Raw genomic sequence first — 18,738 nt, forward strand, 5'->3', positions numbered from 1 at the left:
GGATTGGCAAATGTGAATTCAAAACCGCAACGAACTATATTCCGATCAAAATCAATATTTCCCGTACCTAGCTTTATTTTTGTACACTTGTTACACGAAGATTTAGAGTTTATGAAACTGACAAGGTCTGTTTATTGTAGATGTTGAGTATTAGAATGAGGATTCGTAATTAGTATAGAAATAAAAATAAGAAGGTATTAAAAATAATAATTTAATTAACACGAAATACAAAAATTAATATACTCTACTAGTGAGAGCAATATAAAACGACAGTTACCCAAATTCTAATTAATCGATAGTGTTATTATCCTCTGGCTTCTCTTCCTTCGCATTGTGACGCCTTGTCTTCTTGCGGAGCTTCAACGGGAAATTGTCATACTCGCTGATCAACTTCTGTAGGTGCTTCCTTATCATCTTCTGCTTATGTTTCTCTAACATGTCAGAGTAGGCATCTGAGAAGGGCAAAATGTTTATACCACCGTCGGGACTCACCAGGCCGGGTATTCCAGGAACCATGCCGATACCCCGGCGTGGCGGCATCGGGTAAGGAGAAGGATAAGGTGACGGATAGGGTGGTGGGTACGGGGCGGGGTACGGCGGCGGGTACGGCGCAGGGTACATAGGCGGCATCGGTGGCATAGGAGGGTATGGTGCGGGGAAAGCAGGCGCATAAGGATACACTTGAGGCGGCAATGGAATCCCGGCAACTGGTACCATAGGGTTTGTAGGAGCCAAGGGAATCCCAAAAGGCAATGGAATTGGCAGAGGCACCATTGGCTGAGGAACCATAATTGGTGGCAATGGTCCAGGTGGGCCTGGTGGACCCGGTGGCATTACAGAAGGAGGCATCATGATCGGAGGTACAACAGGCGGAGGCATTAACGGTATTGGCAGTGGAAGTGGAGGAGGAATGGGCAAAGGCACAGGTATCGGTACGGGAATCGGCCCGGGGTTGTCATCGCCTGGCCCTGGAGGCGTCGGCGTGGGCATGTTTTTAAACTTGCAATAATCTGGAATAGGCTGGGGGTACCAGTATGGAGGGTTGCAAGGATCATCGGGAGTCTTCGTGTCGTTCGGATTGCGGTAATTTATCGTGCCATCTATTGTGCATTTTATGCCTTGTAACGTCAAGACGATGAATACAAGCTGTAACAAAATAGTACCCATAGCTTTAGTTCAAACGCCTTAACCGCTTAAGGTTGAATTTCCTAGTTATGATCATAAAAAAGAAAAACGAAAATTCTTAAAATTCAAGACACGACATTAAAAGAAAATCATGTAGCTGCACAAGCACCTGTGATATTTATTTTATATTTGAAATCTTTCAGGCAAGCGAAATAGGTCGTTCGTTTTAAATTCGCACGCTGGAACGCAATTATATTGACATACGACAGTTCACACGAGTGCGCGTTGATGCGCGTTGATGCTGGGGAAAAAGAACTAAGATGCGGCCAATCGTGTGTTAGAGTTATTAGAGTTTATGTGTAATGACCGAACGAGGTTCAGTTAAGCACATGATTTCATCTCTGATGGATGAAAGTGTATTATTTATCGTTAAAATGAAAATATTTATGACGGTACTCGACACGTCTCTTTTTGGGGGTATACTAAAGGGTGTGAATTTTCGGAAAGGAGTTTAACATTTAAAGAATAAATGAAAAATATCGATTTACAATATTAGCCAGTTTTTATATGAATGCTTTATATGAAATAGAATATTTTTTTTGTAGATCATACAGCCTTCCGTCGTTTTCTCAATGTGCTTTATATTTTCATGCTATTTAGACTGAAGTTTTTTTACGTATTTATTTTACTATTAAAAAGGTATTAGTATTGATTGAACCTTCTTTAAAATTCGATTTTTACAATTGAGAATTGGATTATATACCGGAAAGTTTTGATCAATGGAATAGCACAGAATATAATAGGATATTTTTGTAACAAAAAATATTACGTAAGTAAACCTTACCTTTCTTTTTATCATTGACTTAAAGTTATTCATGATGTTGGTCCTGAGCACTGAAACTGAAAATGTGAGAACTGCAAGAGGGTTTTATAAACACTGCTCCGAGTTTAACCGAACAATGAGCCTTTTAATGAGTAGACAATGGAATTTCTTATTTTCTGACTACAATACCTTTAAGTTGGGATTTTTTTTCATGATAAGCTTGTAATTGACTTATGTTTTGATATAACTGACACGTCATTGGAGATGTAACTGACCTATCCATTTTAGTAATGGTATATTGGTTGGTAAGTGATTTGATCAGGCTTAGTGTGGCATTTCGGAAACGATAGAGGATTCTTATTCTTTGGATTGTCTGGACATTGAATGAGACCGCGATTCCTATGTTTGTTTCGTACATTTCTTTTCATTGTAACGATTCTCTTACACCTTAACAGCATGGTTTAAAAAAAATACATGATTAAATTTCATTTTAATGTAGAACATGTGATAACAGTTTGACACATTTTTAGTGTCTAACCAAGGGTTTTCCAAGAATCTTTCCACAAGCGTACCCAAGCCTTTTTTATTATAAATATATTAAATTTATTCCTCAGTTTGTCTGTGGACATCCTATTTTAAATGATGTTTATGTTGGAGAATAGATTATGTAATGGCGCAATAAAGGATAAAACTTCATAAAATGCTAATTATGATAGCTTTAAAGCTTTATAAAGAGTAAAATCATAGAATGTACTATTTTAGTTGTATATTAACGTAGGTCTTGAAAAGGTGTTTAAGGTATTAAAAATCTTTACTTGATATTTCTACGTCTGGCTGGAGTCTGGTGAGGAAATTTCTAGACTTTCTTGGAGAGTTTTCTTACTGTTCTCACAAGCCACGGAATTCATAATCCTAGATATAATAATAGGTAATTTGTAAGGGATAGGTATGAACTACTCATATTTGCAATACTTTATAATTTAGTTATTTTTGATTTTCCTTATATATACCAAACTTTCTTTTTTTGTTTTATTTATCCTTTAAAGATTTGTTAATGTCCTACAGTTGGCCAAGTACACCCACATAATAGAAAAAAAAACAACATTTAAATTCAATTTTTGGACCTTAGGACTGGTCTTTATGTTTTTATTTCCTAATTATGGATTATAATCCAAGATTTCGTGATGTTTTCGTGTTGTCCTATGTAAGTGGTTGTGTCTGATGTGAATAAGACATTTATAGTTTAATAGAATTTTAGATCAATAAGCGCATAATACGTTAAGCAATAAATACCATATTGGTATAGGTATCCCGTATTTGAACTAGAAACTTTGTGCCCACTATTTTTTGTGGACTAGCCGGCCACCATGATCTGCGACTATTTTTAAAACTATAATTAGAAGAATCGATAGCTGGCAGGAGTCGAACCTTTCGTTTAGTTATCTAATATATAAAATTCCCGTGTCACGATGTTAGTTACCGTACTCCTCCGAAACGGTTCGACCGATTCTTACGAAATTTTGTATACATATTGGGTAGGACTGAGAATAGAACAACATCTATTTTCCATACCCCTAAGTGATAAGGGTTGCCCACACCAAAATTTATTTTTTGGACGAAATTGTTCTTGCATTAAAAATACATACAACTAGAAAAAAAACATCGGCAAAACAATGTTTGCCGGGTCAGCTAGTTTTAGTATAACAGTAGTGGCATTCATATCAAAAGGGATATTTAGATTATTTTTCTTCGTTTGAAATGTTGTAAATTGAAAGTATGACGAATTTTTTGATGCATTTCATGTACCTACACGTCCGGATTTTCCAAGTTCTAATCGGTTGTAGCCAGTTCAAACCGGCTCATACGAGGTTTAAGCGTATTTCGCTTAAGCTGTAACAAATCCATTGGAGCTTACGCAAGAAGAGCTTTGAGCAATACTCATACACGATGTTACTTTTAGAATAGGAAGGCTAAATGAACACGAAAATATATTTTAAACGCATTTTATTTGAAATTATTTTAATAAAATTTGGTGGAATGAAAAAAAAACATTAACTTAGATGTTGCTATTTAAATTTCTTGACTCCTATAGTCCATCAAAATTCTCCAATTCTGGTTTGGGCATTTTTTGTTGCTGCATTTTTTGTTGTTGTTGTTTTTTTAAAGCATCGACGTTTAAGAACGAATACCCGTCATTTTTCATCATTTCAAGATTCTTCGTTTCAACTATAGTGACCACGTCACCGTGCTTAGTCTTCATTCTGTAAACTTTATTTTTATCTTTCTTCTCTTTCTTACCTTCTTCCTGTCCCTTGTCTTTCTCCTCTTCTTCTTTAGTTTTATTCTTAGCGCTATCGTACACGTATAATTGATCATCAGTCGGGTATTTTGGAAATGATCGGTAATAGTCGTCGTAACTTTTCTTAGTTTCTTTTACGAAGGCTTCTGCCAACTTCCTAATCAAAATCATACTTTTCTTCGATATACTTTGGTTGTACACTGCGACTGGTCCCAAACTAGGCATGACAGTGACAGTGGGCCTACTGGGATCTTTTTTAATGTCCTCTTTTAGGATTTCTATGATTTTCTCGTACGGCGTCATTGGTAATGGTTTACCGTAGGGTGGACTGAATGATTCGTACTCTGCGCTGTTCATTTGATATATTGGGAACTGGAATTCATTGTTGTAGCCTAGATATCCGTATCTTGTGTCATGAGTGTTCAGGGAGTAAACAGTGTCCTTCGATTTCTTATTTTTATGTTTTTCCCTTTCTCTCATTATCCTAATTGGTGTTTTGGTAGCTAATCTGGATCGTATCAGCTTTTCGAATATGTTGGTGCAGTAGGCCGGCAGGTGCAGAGGATGCCAGTGGAACGGATTGCATTCGTTAAGATCTCTGTATCTGTCCTCGAAATCAAAATGGTCCATATACGTGACGCCTGTGATGGATGGCGATGTTACTATGATTTCGTATTGCAACAACATGAGTAGACTCCATTTCAGCTGAAAATGTAAAACCATTTTGATACAAATTGCGACCATGATTAATTTTTAGTTAAATATAGTTAAGTATGAAATAGAGTTGACATAAATTGACGTAATTGACGTAAAATCTGATTTAAGGCAAAAAAATACTACAACATTTTTTTATCACACTTCGTCGGTGACAATTTCTACATGTCGGGGCCTTGTATTACATTAATTACTCAATAGCCGATGTCGTTCAACACCGTCTGAAAGGGATTAATTGTTTATGAAATTAATTTAATTACGTTAAATAATTATGAGCCAATAGATGGACACTGACATATGAATATGAATCAGTAATATAATATTCATTCATTAGGGCCACAGATCACTATCTGATGGAAATTACAAACACGCGAGAATCGTAGCTAAATAAATATTCAGTGTAACTTCATGCCAATATGTAGGCGTACGGCATTTATAATTTATGTATCTTCATAATTAATATTAATTAAATAGCAAATAATTATAAATATCCCCATTAAAATCTTCAACGCCCAATAACATTTGATCAAGTGTCGGCCATAACTCTTTTCAGATTTAATATATTTTGAGAAATTACGTTGGATCTAGAAATGAAGTAAAATGCTGAAACACTGGTAAAGATTAAAAGATCAGCAAAAAGTAAAGAAATAGAAAAAAGTGTGTAGAAATAGACGAACGATTAAGAGCCCAAGCACACTGGATGTTCATCTAAACATTGTATTGTCTAGTACGTGGTGTCGCCGGCGCCGTCATTCACTTCGTCGCGTGCGCAAGGCTCCTAATCAGTTAAAGACTCACCGTCATAGTTCTTTGTGTTTGCTTTTTAACGTCAACTTCTTTCATTCGCACTTTATTGGCACCTACTTATCGCATTGTTCTGTTTATTTTTACCGACACTTTTTTGACGTCGTTTTCTATTGTGTTACCACCTGCGTGGTTATGTAATAGTGCATTTTGTTCAATTTAATGGAAAGAATTATGAATACACTAACAAATTAAAATACGTTTTTGCGATAACAGTCTTTTATTTCACTTCAGCCCAAAAAGTCAGCAACTTGTAGTCCTTTGAATGGATTCCTGTCGTTCGCCTGATTTGGGTATCGGAATAATTTTATAACCACAGGTTGTATTACTACTGGAGGCTTAGCGCAATCAGCTGAAACAACGAAATAATGTTTTATAACGTTATTATAACAATTTATTTAGTTGAACAACAGCATTTTTTACAATCACCAAAGTTTTTACGAAAAGTTTTTGAGGCTGTCTGCGATTATTTCTAGTAATTTGGCTCAATACTGAAAAGCACTCTACATCATATGGCGTGAAAAATAATTGTAATCTAAGTAATAAGAACATACATACAATATATTACGTACGTTTAGGTTGAACAATATTAGTCAATTCCTTTAACGCTATTTCTGGCATGATCTGGCATATTGAATGGTTGATTAGCAAAAGATTAAAAAAAAAAACTGCCGCGAGCATTGTTTTATTTGAAACTGATTTTATGATGTGGCTTATGAAATATAGGTTTGTTGGGCAACATAAAGGAAATAAAATGTACCGATAAAGGCAATAAAATAAAAATGTAATTTTCGGAATTTATTTTGCTTTCGTGAATTTCCTATTCCAAATTGTCTTCATTATTCTTAAATTTGGAGGTCATGTCGTCGAATACTTTTTCTGATATAAATGTTGGCATCATTACATTCTTAGGTGGGCAGCAGCAAGAAGCCAAGTCATATCCACTGCGCCGTTTCCTGCTCAGCTCCTGGCCTTTCTGCGCGTCCCCATCATATGCCCCTGACTTACGCACCAGCTTACTCAAATCTTCTCGAAATGTCTTTAATTCATCCTTTTTGATGACTCCTCGAATGTTCAGGAAGTCGGCCATGTCTTCGTTGATTTTGAATTCAACGACGCATTCTAAAAAATAGGTGCAAGGAAATCGAGGAGACAATTCATACAATAGATGCCTGTTAGATTTTGCAAAATATCGTCAAGACACCTGCAATTATGGAAGAAAATCGATTTTGGCATTCAACCGTTATAGTGGAATTACCAAAATTGTCGATAACGAAACAAGCAAACGACTTAGGTCTCAGTTTTGACGACCTCCGTGGTCGAGTGGCTTACGCACCAGTTTCAAGGTGTCGCTAGCTCTGAGGTCCCGGGTTAGATCCCCGGTCGGGTCAATGTATAAATTCACATTTCTACATTGTCTCGGGTCTGGGTGTTTGTGGTACCTTCGTTGTATCTGAATTCTATAACAAGTGCTTTAGCAACTTACTTTGGGTTCAGAACAATGTATGTGATGTTGTCCGCATTTATTATTATTAAACCAGATGGTTGAAAACAATAAAAAATTAATGACCGTAACTGGTTTTTGTCATTGTCAATTGGTAACCAGAGAAAAATTGATGTTTAAATGTATTACTTAGTTAAATGTCGATCTTGCATTTGGCTGTTAAAGGAGGAGGACTATTTACTTGATTATCCGTAAGACAAGGCTAGGGTATCTTGCTCTGTATCTTAATGATTTCTGGTGTTATAAAGATCCTTTGTCACGCTGAGGCTTAAGTCCCTTAAAGCAGACAAAGCCTCCAATAAGGCTAAGCTGTGGGGCCACAAAACTTAAACGTAAATCATATACTCCATACCTTTATATGGTGGGCATTCACAAGTAAAGGTCGGCGTTTTGATGGGCACGTTGTCTTGTCTTCTAAAAAAGTATTCGATGGGCTCCTGCGGCATAGACCAAGACCATCGGTCCCAGGGCATAATGGACTGTTGTACTCCACTAGCAGACGACATCATAATAAAAACGACGAAGGCGATCTGTAAAGAATAAGAAGAAATGTGAATATTTAAAAAAAAAACAGTTTGATGACGAAAGTTAAACATAGAATTGTATTAAAGAAGCAATGTAAACATTCGTGGCTTATTCAGCTGCACATGCCTTAAGACTTTCACTAAATATAAAGTTTAAGAATGATTCCTCAAATTCCAGCTGTTTTAAATAATAAAACGGTAACTATAGAACAACGTAAAAGACTTAATGAGTGTTACATTTTCAATTGCATAGTTGATAGTATTGTTTTTTGCATGGCAGCTTTAAAACGGAAAGCCTTGTTATGTGTTTTGTCATGTCCTTACTTTAAGATGACTTTTATTAGAAAAACAGTCGGCCAAAACTAATTGTAGGTACTATAAAATGCATGCTCTCAAGATGAAATGTTGAAATCAACTATATGAATAATAACTGAGTAAGAAAAATTGATTACACGGATTTTATTTTAAATCAGGACATAGCTATAATAATATAAAAAAAATATTTAAGAAAAAAATAACTTGCACAAAAAATTACAATGACAGACTTAAATAAGAGATTACCGGCATATATATCATTTGAAGTGATAAAAATTGACTACAATTTAGTAAAATTGTGGCTTAGACAATGTTACACTGCATTGTCGTAATAACGAATAAAAAACCTGAAATGTATGTAATTATATGTATTTTCGACAAATAAAAAAAATACTTGTCAGTTCAATACAATTGCGGGATTCCACAGCGTTGGCAGGTAGAAATATAATTTGGCTATTCAAGTTCAAGACGTTGTATTAGGGGTTGAAACTACTTGCCAGTAGTTAGCATTTGTCAAAGTGAGCTGAAATCTAGTTTCGAAATAAGTTGATCGTTAGTCTGAAAATCTTCATTGAATAAAGTATCCATGTCCATAAATTGTGTGTCGTCATTTCCGTTACGTTCTACATTTTCTGATGCGGCGCTTGCTACGTCTTCCAAATAATAAATAACATCACTGCTTTTCGGTGTTGTAGTATATCTTAGAAAAATTGTAGTTGTTGCAGGTGCTGCAGGTGCAAGCTCAGCTATTTCATTCATTGCAGGAGCAGGCATTACTATTTTCGATATTTCAGCAGCAGGTACTGCTGTTTCAGGTGCAGGCTCACCCATTTCAGGTATTTCTGTTGAAGGCACAGTTATTACAGGTATTTCGGGTACCGGGGTATTCGTTTCCTGTAATTTGGATGCAGGAATCGTAATTTCAAATATTTCCGGTACAGGCGTTGGAGCAGTCATTTCAGGTCTAAATACAGATATTTCATTTGCCGGTATTTCAGTTAAGGAAATATGTGCTTCAGGTGGAGGTATAGGTACTTCAGATGTGCCATATATTTCCGGTGCGGGCCCATCCATTTCAGGTGCAAACATAGGTATTTCATTTGTGAGTGCAGGTATGTTAGGTGCATTCACAGGCCTTTCAGGTGAAGGTACTTCTATTTCAGGTAATGGAATTGCTGTTTCAGGTGTAAACATGGGAATTTCGGGTGCAGGAACATATATTTCAGGGAAATGCGCACTTGTTTCAGGGGAGGGCACAGACATTGGACGTATTTCAGTAACGGGCATAGCCTCTATATCCCTTGCCTCAAGTGCAGTCTGAAATATTTCAGGTGCTGGGAAATGTATTCCATGTGTAGCAACAGGTATTTCAAGTGAAGGCACTATTGTTTCAGGTCTCAAAACAGGTGTTTCAGGTGCAGGACCATATATTTCAGGGGCATACACACTCATTTCAGGTGGAGGCTCATTTATTTTAGGCATTTCAGGATAGGGCATAGCATTTTCGTATATTTCAGCGACAGGTGGTGACGTTTTGCGCTTCTTTTTCTTTTTGAAGCATATATCGCGAGGAAAATATGGACATCTTAAGGCAGTGACTTGTGTCGTCATTGTTGTAGTAGTTGATGGGGTTGTTGTCGTGGTAGGTGTTGTCGTGGTAGGTGTTGTCGTTGTAGGTGTTGTCGTTGTAGGTGTTGTCGTTGTTGGTGTTGTGGTTGTAAGTGTTGTCGTGGTAGGTGTTGTGGTTGTGGTTATAGTTGTAGTTGTAGTTGTAGTTTCAATTGTAGTTGTAGTTGTGGTTGTGGTAGTAGTTGTTGGCGTGGTCGTAGGCGTTGTTGTGGCTTCAGTTGTGGATTCCGTTCTGGGAATCACTGTCATTTTCAAAATAAAGCAAGGAGAAGACGTCGTGGTGGCTCTAGTGGTTTTCTTTTTAAATGGAGCCATGTCTCTTGTCGAATGCAACTCTTCGAAATCTCTCCGAAACATACGTCGATAAGCATCTTGGCCTCTCCTCCCAATAAAAAGTGGAAACTGCATCTGAATGTTATTCTGATTCCCGGTGCACCCACCATCACATAGCTTGTAAGGTGCAGTGAACATTAACACTCCAGGTTTTTGAGATATTTCTAAAATGAATTTACGATAGATAATTAAGTTCGTTTTGAGATAGCCGTAGAATTGTACAAAAGTATGATTTGATAAGACACTTACTCTCTCCATTGTAGATTCTTTTAAGAAACTGTTCGCCGTCCTCCGTAACCTGAGCCAATATGTCAGCTGCTTCCTGATTTCGTAAAGCGTTACCAATTATCAGTAGAAATGAACTAAAAACAGTGTATATTTTTAGATACGGATAAGCCAGCATCATCAGTTTGAACAAATTTTATTCTATTTTCACCTTACGTAATTTACGAAGTTTGTAGTGGCGCGACCAAATCGCTGTAGCTATGAGCCTTAGTTTTATGTTCTCCATTGAAATTGAATATTAACGTTACGAGAATGTTAGGTACTGCGTCGTGTATTAAAAAAATATTTGCACATGATTACTTTTAAATAGGTAGTTTAAACAAATATTGGATGTTGATATTATTGTGATTAAGCTAATTTAGATTTGGAATATACCGTTAAATAGTTGTTGATAGAATAATGCAAAATTATAACCTTAAAGTTAGAATAAAATAAGGCAGAGCTATATTTGTTTCATAGTTTAAGTGTAACAAAATAGTAAATTTATCGCTCTTTTGAGGCAGTACCTGGCCATAGTTATTATTAGTTTAAGCAGTTAGCTATTTACACTGACCACACAAAGTCAAACACGACAAAACGGGAAGTTTAATCGGCTTGGTGACATTTTAGTGGCAGTGTTACCTCACTCTGCCAACATATGGAGAAGTTTGGTTTGGCTAATTAGATCGCATTGGACTACGCATAGACCAAAACAAAGCAATAGTAAAGTTGCTGCGACAAACAATTGTTTAAATGAATAAGTATTTGTTTTAAGACGATTAATTGGGGCTGACCTCGAAGGATTCAAGTGTCCGCTAAAGTAGACCGACTAAGAGAAGACAACTCGCAGGGTCCCGGATTAGAAAGTCTAGCTTCGATAAGATAAACGACAGCGACAACTATTCATTAACAAGATAATTATCACAAAGCTTTCCACTTTCCAAAGATTCTTGATAAGTCCAAAAACTAATTTATCTTTCGATTGTTAGACATATCTTTTTAAGAGATCAAATATAATATCAAGGTATATAAAATAAATAAATATTAATTCTAAACGAGTGCTTCTTTTGAAATGTATCGCCAGGCGTTGATCGGAAGCCGATATCTCCTCAGCTATTTCAAATTCGCTTCATTTACCTACAGTCAGTTTTATCTTGAGTTTCCTTATTGTGATTCATTCCGCCGTTGTCGCCCAGTTCAAGCGGGACATTGGAAAATATTTATGTACAACAATTTATAACTGTCACCGAGTCCCAACTCTTTCCAATTGGCGAAAGAGTTCTACACAATTGTTTCGCTGGGCAATGTTTAAAAATAGTCGTCCAAGACACTGGCCTATGGTGAGAACGTTAATATTATTCCCCGCTAGTGACATAACTCACGTGTTTTCAAGTTTACACAAAAGAATACAGAATTCTTGGAAACGTCTGCCGTTATTTGTAACAATATTGAAAGGTCAAATGGACAAGTTCATGGGTTTACAAATAATATACTATGGCTTTGAAACAGTTCTGTTTTACTATTTGAAATAATCGTTTAATATGTGATATTTTTTAGGCATCTAATACCAGTCAACATTGCTATGTGAAGAAATAATCGTATCGAAACTGCTTACCTTTGACTGGTCATAGAAACAAAACGAAATTTTTTTAGATCGATAGCTTTCGGTCTAACCATTAAACAAACACTAATCAACGAATACGAGTGTCAAATCATCCACAATTTTGACCATAAAAGGCCGTTTGGTCGACGAGTTCAAATCCAATAAATCACAGCACATTGATGTCACAAACACATGATCATCTGAACATGATGTCAATATTCTCTATTCTGGTATCAATTCCCTACCAGTCCGGTAGCTATACAAGTGTTATCATGGCGCGCACATCCGTCACTAAGATGAATCGATAGTCACCTCATTTGTCAAAACTAATTCAGTAATTTAGTATCGACGGAACATACGTATGTTCAGAACTTCGTATTACGTTTCCATTCAGGTTTGTTGTTTGTACAGATCTATACACGATCTATATACAAGTATTATTAAAGTTACGGAAATACTTAATACAATAAAAATGGTTGAACTCTAGATACAGAGCCCATATCCATACTATATGTCAATGAACATATTTGTCAGTGAGTGAAGAAAAAACGATTTACTCTCAAAATTTTAAATTGATCAGAAAATTCTCTGTTTTGGGAAATTTTCAAAATCAAAATAACAATAATTAATCAATGTCACGAAATATTTCTCACGTTACGTAAACGTTAACGGTAAAGAAACAACTAAGCGTCTACTTCAAGATAATATGTAACCACAAAAAGCTCTTAAAATAATAGCTACGTGCCACATCTAATCTTCGACATGTCATTACAAGGGGACAAGAGCAGAGATTTTGATTTGATCATTGTTTATAAATAGATACTAATACTATTATTTATTACTTGACCTGCCTCGCAAGGAAAATTCCTTTTTCCAAATGTTCTTGAATTGATGAGTTCTCCTACCTTTATTTCTAAGCTCATGGGACTAGTGCGAATTCTTCTTCTTTTGTTGCTCATCATTATTTGTCCTTTACCTTCTTGTGGTTTTCCGATCATTCCATCCTTCTCTTTTTCCTGTGTTTGTGTTTTGAGCTTCCCTGGTCGCGTGCCCATTCACGAATTCAATAATATCTTCAGGTTCAAGGATCCTGAGATTTGAATGTGCAATGGAATGCAAATAAATGTTGTGTGTAGTGCAATGCTAAGTGGTTTAATGTTGATCCGTCTGACGTAGGTATGAATTCCGAACCAAATATATTTTTGATATACCTACCTACAGCTGCATATATCCAGGGGATATTTATACGATGGTCATCTATTTCATAATGCAACAAATTCATGCATTTGCGACTTTGATAAAATATTCTGACGAATTCGTATCGCATTCATAAATTATGATTTGTTGTCCCAAACAAAATTGGCTGTATAATGTTATAATATTTGCACTCCGGTTAGTAAAATTCAGTTCATTTAATTTCGAAATTTCATTAAAATTTGCTGAATGTTTGTGCTGGATGCTGTAACTTATTATAGCTTTAGATGAATAGTGGTCATGTGGAACGTGTAAAATGCGAGAGTAATTAACTCGATCCCGCTTAGTTCTAAATTAAATATTATATTTACCTGCATTAGTTTGAATACTCGCAGCTCGACTATTTGTTTCGAAAATCGAATGGTTTATTTTCTGTTAACTAACTGGACGTAAATCCCGTTGAATAACATTGTATATAATTGCGAGTCTCTCAAAATAGAACACTTTCATTAAGAACCGAGGATTTCGTTCATTATATGTCACAAGTTAAAAATACTTTGATGTACAGATACAGGTGGCCCGTTATACTTTGACAAAATTAAAAAGTAAACATCAGAATTAGTTCCCTTTGCGTCATCGCTTTTTTTATTTTCTATTTGCACATGTTTATCCGCCAAATTGGCATCACACGAATGTTGAGCACGTTAGATTTGATTGATTTACTGTTTTCTAAACGCACTGCAATAATGTCAAATAAATTTTGTAATAAAATTTACATCCGCGGTGACCGGCGACAATTACTTTCTTTAGTTTACCTACTTGTTTTGTCTGCGAAGTAATATAGAACGGGATTAATTTATTTTGTGATCAGTTCGTTGTCAAAATATTGACCCCAATTCAATACTATAGTAAATTTTCAACAAGACTCTCAGAAATATCTCAATTAACAAAAATAATATGCATTTGTTTAGATAACTTTCCAATCGACTATTTTTTCCTAAACAATCATTTGTTTAATCAGACAATCAATGGCTCTACGATTCAGATTTCAGAAAGCTATTTACCCTATTAATTGCAAAAAGCAAAACAAAAATAATAAGCCTATTTTAAACAAAATACAAGAGAAAATTACAGGAGATTTCATCTGCTGCATGCATGAGCTGTTTATCTGTCACCACTCTATAAGATTGAGTTTGGCATACGTTTGGAGGGTTGATATGTTAATAGATTGCTTCTTTGTTAACGTTAAATGATAGGCGGTTAACACTGCTATTTGTAAAAAAAATAAAAAAGAGCTTACGAAAATCCAGATTGCATAAAAAATAAGCTATCATTTTTTACGAAAATTAATTTTACCTTCAATTTAACTACTATTATTCATCGCAAAGTAACAGTGTCGGCAGTAGATACATATAGGTATGGAAGGCCCGGTATGACCCGTAATTAAAATTCACTGCCTGCCAGAACGATCAATTATTCGGTCATTTATGAATGAATTGATGAGGCTTGTCCACAGAAATGATGCAGACAGATGATGCAGCGTCCCAACTACTCATTTATGCTTCGCTACTATTGACAATCAATAATACAACGTTGAAGTGAACCGATATTACTTACCAAGCAACAAGATCTTAATTAAGTAGATGCATACTTTCACCTCACGAGCGAAGAATGTGGTCATGAAATAAAATACCCTTATTGTAGATGTTGCAAGCTTCTGGAATTACCCATTTTTATATTCAATGCAATACTTATTTGTAAGTTTAGTGCAAAGTGCAGCAGCGTCGTATTCACGAGACAGCGAGCGGTAACAGTCATTTTGTTATTACTACATTCCTTTGAATCGAGAATAGTAGAATACTGGAATAGCGAAACAGGTAATCCTATCACAGCCTTGTTATGTTACGTCGATGCTTCTTGTTTGTTACTCAAAGGTCCCGTAACGAGACCTAGCTTTTTATTAAAACTTCTATAATTTGATGAATATAAATATCTATGTACCTATATTTTTTTTGTGATGCCTTAAATTATACCCCACTTATGACTTTGATCATATATCTGAGCCAGAACTGTTATATAAATATTTATCAGTGTTATTTAAGTAATTAAAATGGCAACAGCATCGATGTCACAAGTTGGACGATCTATTCTTAACCATCGAGTACCCAATCGATGTCTGAGCTCCCTTGGTCATTGTAACATTTAATTATCTTCAATTTGGCTGATTGCCTGCTTTACCTGCTAGGTAGCCCAACGTTTTGGCCCACGCCCAAGCGATTACATTCACTGAACTGTCAAAGATAAGTTATTTTAGATATCTCGACATTGAAATTTTGTGGTGCGCCCACTGAGTGGATGTGTCACGCGATTGTGACATTGAACGTCTTGTATTAAGAGCCATATTACTAGTTCGCGCGTCATGCGGGTGCGCTGTCACGCGTACTTGATTACAGTGTAGTGTTTCTAACACAACACTTACTCTCGATGTTATTACTCACCACCTAATTATGAAGCTCCTCCTATCGAACCTGTTCTTATAGCTATATTTTATGCGCAATTTGTAATTACCTACACTTTAACTTAACAGTTCAAATCTAATTAAAAATTTTAAACGGACCTTCGGATTATCCATAAATAATTTTAATTATTCACCCATAAATCACTTTTATTAAGAAATCAACGCTCAGATTTATTATTCTAAGCGAAGTTAATGGGAGCAATTTATCTGGATATTAATCTAATATACGGTACCTTATTAGTCGAAGCTGAGGATCGATTGGAGACCATTAGTCTTGTATGAGACTAGAAATATGCGAACACATTGCTATTGCGGTTATTATTATTGTTTTATATATTCATGTAAATTTGTGCGTAAACTTGAGTATGTAACGCGATACAGAGGTAAACATTCTAAAAGCTTTTTAATGTTTCCGTCACTATAAATTCTTTGATCGCAGTTCCTTTCGAGTGGTATCTGATGTTAAATTTTAAGGAAAATATGAAATGAAGAGACTTGTTGGCCCGCGTCGGTGCAGTGCGGTATTCCAAGTGCTTTTAATTGAAGTATGTGTAATAGCAGATGTTCTGTCGGCTTATGTTCCAGATGCAGAGTGAACACGTGTAAATAATATGAGCACTGCACTACATCATAGTTTGTTGCGAATATATTATCCTGTTCCCAGTATACAGTTTGTGTTTAGGAACTGCTTGTTGTTATGTTTGCAGTTCTCTTATGCTTACTTAGATTTATGGCTTGATATTTTTAGTCAGCATTTGGTATCTCCGTACTTGTCTTGTTTTATTGAAATATTATGAAATATACTTCATCGCATTGCAGTAAAGTATTAAACCATCGCCATGCATTTAAGATTGGATAGATTATTTAATGACTCTTATGTTGCAAACTTACAATTAAAAAGTTCTAGGGACCCTAAGAGGTAACGCAAGCAAATAAAACTAATTAAATTAACTTAAAATTTTATTGTCTTACTCAAATAAGACAGGTATTAAAATAGGAATGCGGACGGCTTCCGAACTCTGTATTGTACCGTTCAGGCGGTGGCTGCTGTTTGCTGCATCACACCAACGAAATCCTGTAACATCGACACAAAGGTCACGCCGGCACTTCGGAACGGAGTCCGCCAAGCGAGGTCAAGCGAGGGTGTTAGAGCGAAGCTAGATGGAGACGGTGTTAAATCCGAGTCTGGAATACTTCCTCGAGATGAGGGACTTGCTATGGTAGCGGTGGAACCTGGCGCCCGTCGAAATGTGTCTGAGGAGAGCGGAGTCTTTGGAAGACTTGGAGGTTGAGTAGCCTCCCTTGGAGAGGTAGGTGCGCAGCACGCGCTCGCCCCAGGTCTGGGCGCGCGGCCGCTCCACGGGCAGGCCCTTGTTCCGCCTGTCCAGGTAGTTGATGACGTCGTTATAGTAGTTGTGCTGGTAGTCGTACAGGTACGTGTATTGGAGGAACCTCGGCCTGAAACGTACCAATCGAGTCACTTACATAAGGCTTCTTAAGATAAATAAACCAATTCCGATCGTAAATTACTGCAGTTATTCAAGACTACGGTTATTCCAAACGAAATTCATTTAAATTAATTTTGTTTTGAATATCTTATAGTGAATGACCGGCATTATTACTTATGTTCTATTTAGTAACTATCAACTTCTTCTTAAAAAAGTATAAGGTAAGTGTTATGTGGGTCACCTGATCCAGTGTTTGAACACTAGTTTTTTAGGCTCGGTGCCCAACACGGTGTTTTCGGGCGCAGGGGGCTCGGCCTCCTCGGGCTTGGCTGCTGCGGCAGTCTCGGCGGCCGCGGCGGGGGCCTCCTCCGGTGCAGGCTCTGCTGGTGCAGGGGTTTCTTCTTCTACATCGTCCCACATCTCGCAAAGGGGTACTCTGCGATCAAAAACCACTTCGTTATTGTTAACACTGGCTAAAGAAACTTCACAAGTAATCACGACAGTCCAGGCACTACGACACAGACCTAACTGGGTTTGGAGAAGCGTGTGGTGCGGATGCTCGTTCGTCTACGACTGTCAGCTCCGTCCCCCGGTGGCGTACGCAGCCTCCCGATTTATCTCCCTTTGACCCCACCTGGCTGTCGCAAGCGCTATGTTTGCGCGACTCGCTGCCAATGATGTTCTGTCAATACGCTGACCGTGCATTGTATTGACAAATTCCTAGTCGTTTTTAATTAGTGTGCCAACTGACGCATTGTCTCTTTTGATCTAGGAAAACTCACCATCATAATTTAAATATTTGTTGACTGAATCATAATGTTATGTGTAAAAGATATAAGTATTGGATGTATGGAGATGATGTATGGTGTGTTTTGTTATAATAAATCAGCTTGCTATTACAAATTACCTTCATAAGAAATTACGAATGCTATAATTGTAATCTACACACAAATGTATTAATCGTACCGAGGTCATTAGTTACGGGTGTCAGATGAAAAGACAAAACAAACGTATAAATTTCCGTTAGATTGCCTTTGAGTTGGGTGGAAATGAGCCAGATTGTCACTAACTCTTACATAAATGATGTTACATTTGTTGTCCGGCAGACCTTCAATGATTTATACATATTAATTTGTAAACGATTGTTTTATAGGTGTGCCAATTAATCAAGTTCAACCTAAATTAATAAATTTCGATTGCTATTATTTTAAAGCTTTTTTATGATTCTTACTGATAGGTTATTATTTATTATTCTGTGAGTATGTAAATGTTTATAGTTACTATATACTACCTGTATTTACATATTTTTATGTCAAACTTTCACAAAATAGCAATATTTTGCTGAACAAAGAATACATTTACTAGCCTGGAATGTCCCACAGTTGGGCAAAGGCCTTTAAAGTCTTCTTCCACTAGTCTCTCTTACTAGCCGGCGAGTTACCAGTTCGGTAGGGACGACAAATTTCATTCAGATACTTTCATAAACGAAAGTCGCTAGCTAACGTAGATGCTAGGAACCAAAGTTGCTTATGAAAAAGAATCAGCAAACCAAGGACATAAATTATCGTATAATCGTTCTCCATATATTGGAATACTGAGATTGTCCTCTATGTTTTGATACTAAAGTTAATTAGTCCACGA

General features: G+C 36.5%; 3 protein-coding genes across 8 annotated transcripts; all 3 read right to left on the minus strand.

The window, feature by feature from the left end:
- Positions 1-217: 217 nt before the first annotated feature.
- On the minus strand, positions 218-3,434 carry LOC113493851 (vegetative cell wall protein gp1-like). The gene is made up of 2 exons (XM_026871882.1): positions 1,970-3,434; positions 218-1,146 (listed from the first exon to the last, which is right to left on the minus strand). Exons 1-2 carry the CDS (start codon positions 2,000-2,002, stop codon positions 289-291), a joined length of 891 nt encoding a protein of 296 aa, XP_026727683.1. The 5' UTR covers positions 2,003-3,434; the 3' UTR covers positions 218-288.
- Positions 3,435-3,604: 170 nt separating this feature from the next.
- Positions 3,605-16,522, minus strand: LOC113493975. Of its 5 annotated transcripts, none has more exons than XM_026872050.1 (6): positions 10,512-11,941; positions 10,320-10,432; positions 7,622-7,799; positions 6,338-6,887; positions 5,760-6,117; positions 3,605-4,952 (listed from the first exon to the last, which is right to left on the minus strand). In XM_026872050.1, the coding sequence occupies exons 5-6, from the start codon at positions 5,802-5,804 to the stop codon at positions 4,035-4,037; spliced, it is 963 nt and encodes a 320-aa protein (XP_026727851.1). In that variant the 5' UTR covers positions 5,805-6,117; positions 6,338-6,887; positions 7,622-7,799; positions 10,320-10,432; positions 10,512-11,941; the 3' UTR covers positions 3,605-4,034. The 5 variants fall into 5 exon arrangements, with proteins under 5 accessions (XP_026727851.1, XP_026727852.1, XP_026727850.1 ...); XM_026872051.1 differs by having other exon boundaries at positions 10,320-10,392; positions 10,507-11,941; XM_026872049.1 differs by having other exon boundaries at positions 10,507-11,941.
- Positions 16,523-16,596: 74 nt separating this feature from the next.
- Positions 16,597-17,734, minus strand: LOC113493977 (flightin). 2 transcript variants are annotated; one of them, XM_026872054.1, is made up of 4 exons: positions 17,622-17,734; positions 17,339-17,533; positions 16,847-17,107; positions 16,597-16,724 (listed from the first exon to the last, which is right to left on the minus strand). In XM_026872054.1, exons 2-4 carry the CDS (start codon positions 17,515-17,517, stop codon positions 16,709-16,711), a joined length of 456 nt encoding a protein of 151 aa, XP_026727855.1. In that variant the 5' UTR covers positions 17,518-17,533; positions 17,622-17,734; the 3' UTR covers positions 16,597-16,708. The 2 variants fall into 2 exon arrangements, with proteins under 2 accessions (XP_026727855.1, XP_026727854.1); XM_026872053.1 differs by having other exon boundaries at positions 16,597-17,107; positions 17,622-17,730.
- Between the last annotated feature and the right edge of the window lie 1,004 nt (positions 17,735-18,738).

This window comes from Trichoplusia ni, chromosome 5 (assembly GCF_003590095.1).
Source record: "Trichoplusia ni isolate ovarian cell line Hi5 chromosome 5, tn1, whole genome shotgun sequence".
Taxonomy (NCBI): Eukaryota; Metazoa; Arthropoda; class Insecta; order Lepidoptera; family Noctuidae; genus Trichoplusia; species Trichoplusia ni.

Coding starts and splice junctions, on each gene's coding strand:
- LOC113493851 (XM_026871882.1), bottom strand. CDS start 2,002: ATGAATAACTTTAAGTCAATGATAAAAAGAAAG. Junction 1,147..1,969: donor AGTCAATGATAAAAAGAAAG/GTAAGGTTTACT, acceptor ATTTTGTTACAG/CTTGTATTCATCGTCTTGAC.
- LOC113493975 (XM_026872050.1), bottom strand. CDS start 5,804: ATGAAAGAAGTTGACGTTAAAAAGCAAACACAAAGAACTATGACG. Junction 4,953..5,759: donor AAACACAAAGAACTATGACG/GTGAGTCTTTAA, acceptor TTACATTTTCAG/CTGAAATGGAGTCTACTCAT.
- LOC113493977 (XM_026872053.1), bottom strand. CDS start 17,517: ATGTGGGACGATGTAGAAGAAGAAACCCCTGCACCAGCAGAGCCTGCA. Junction 17,108..17,338: donor GTGTTCAAACACTGGATCAG/GTGACCCACATA, acceptor GGTACGTTTCAG/GCCGAGGTTCCTCCAATACA.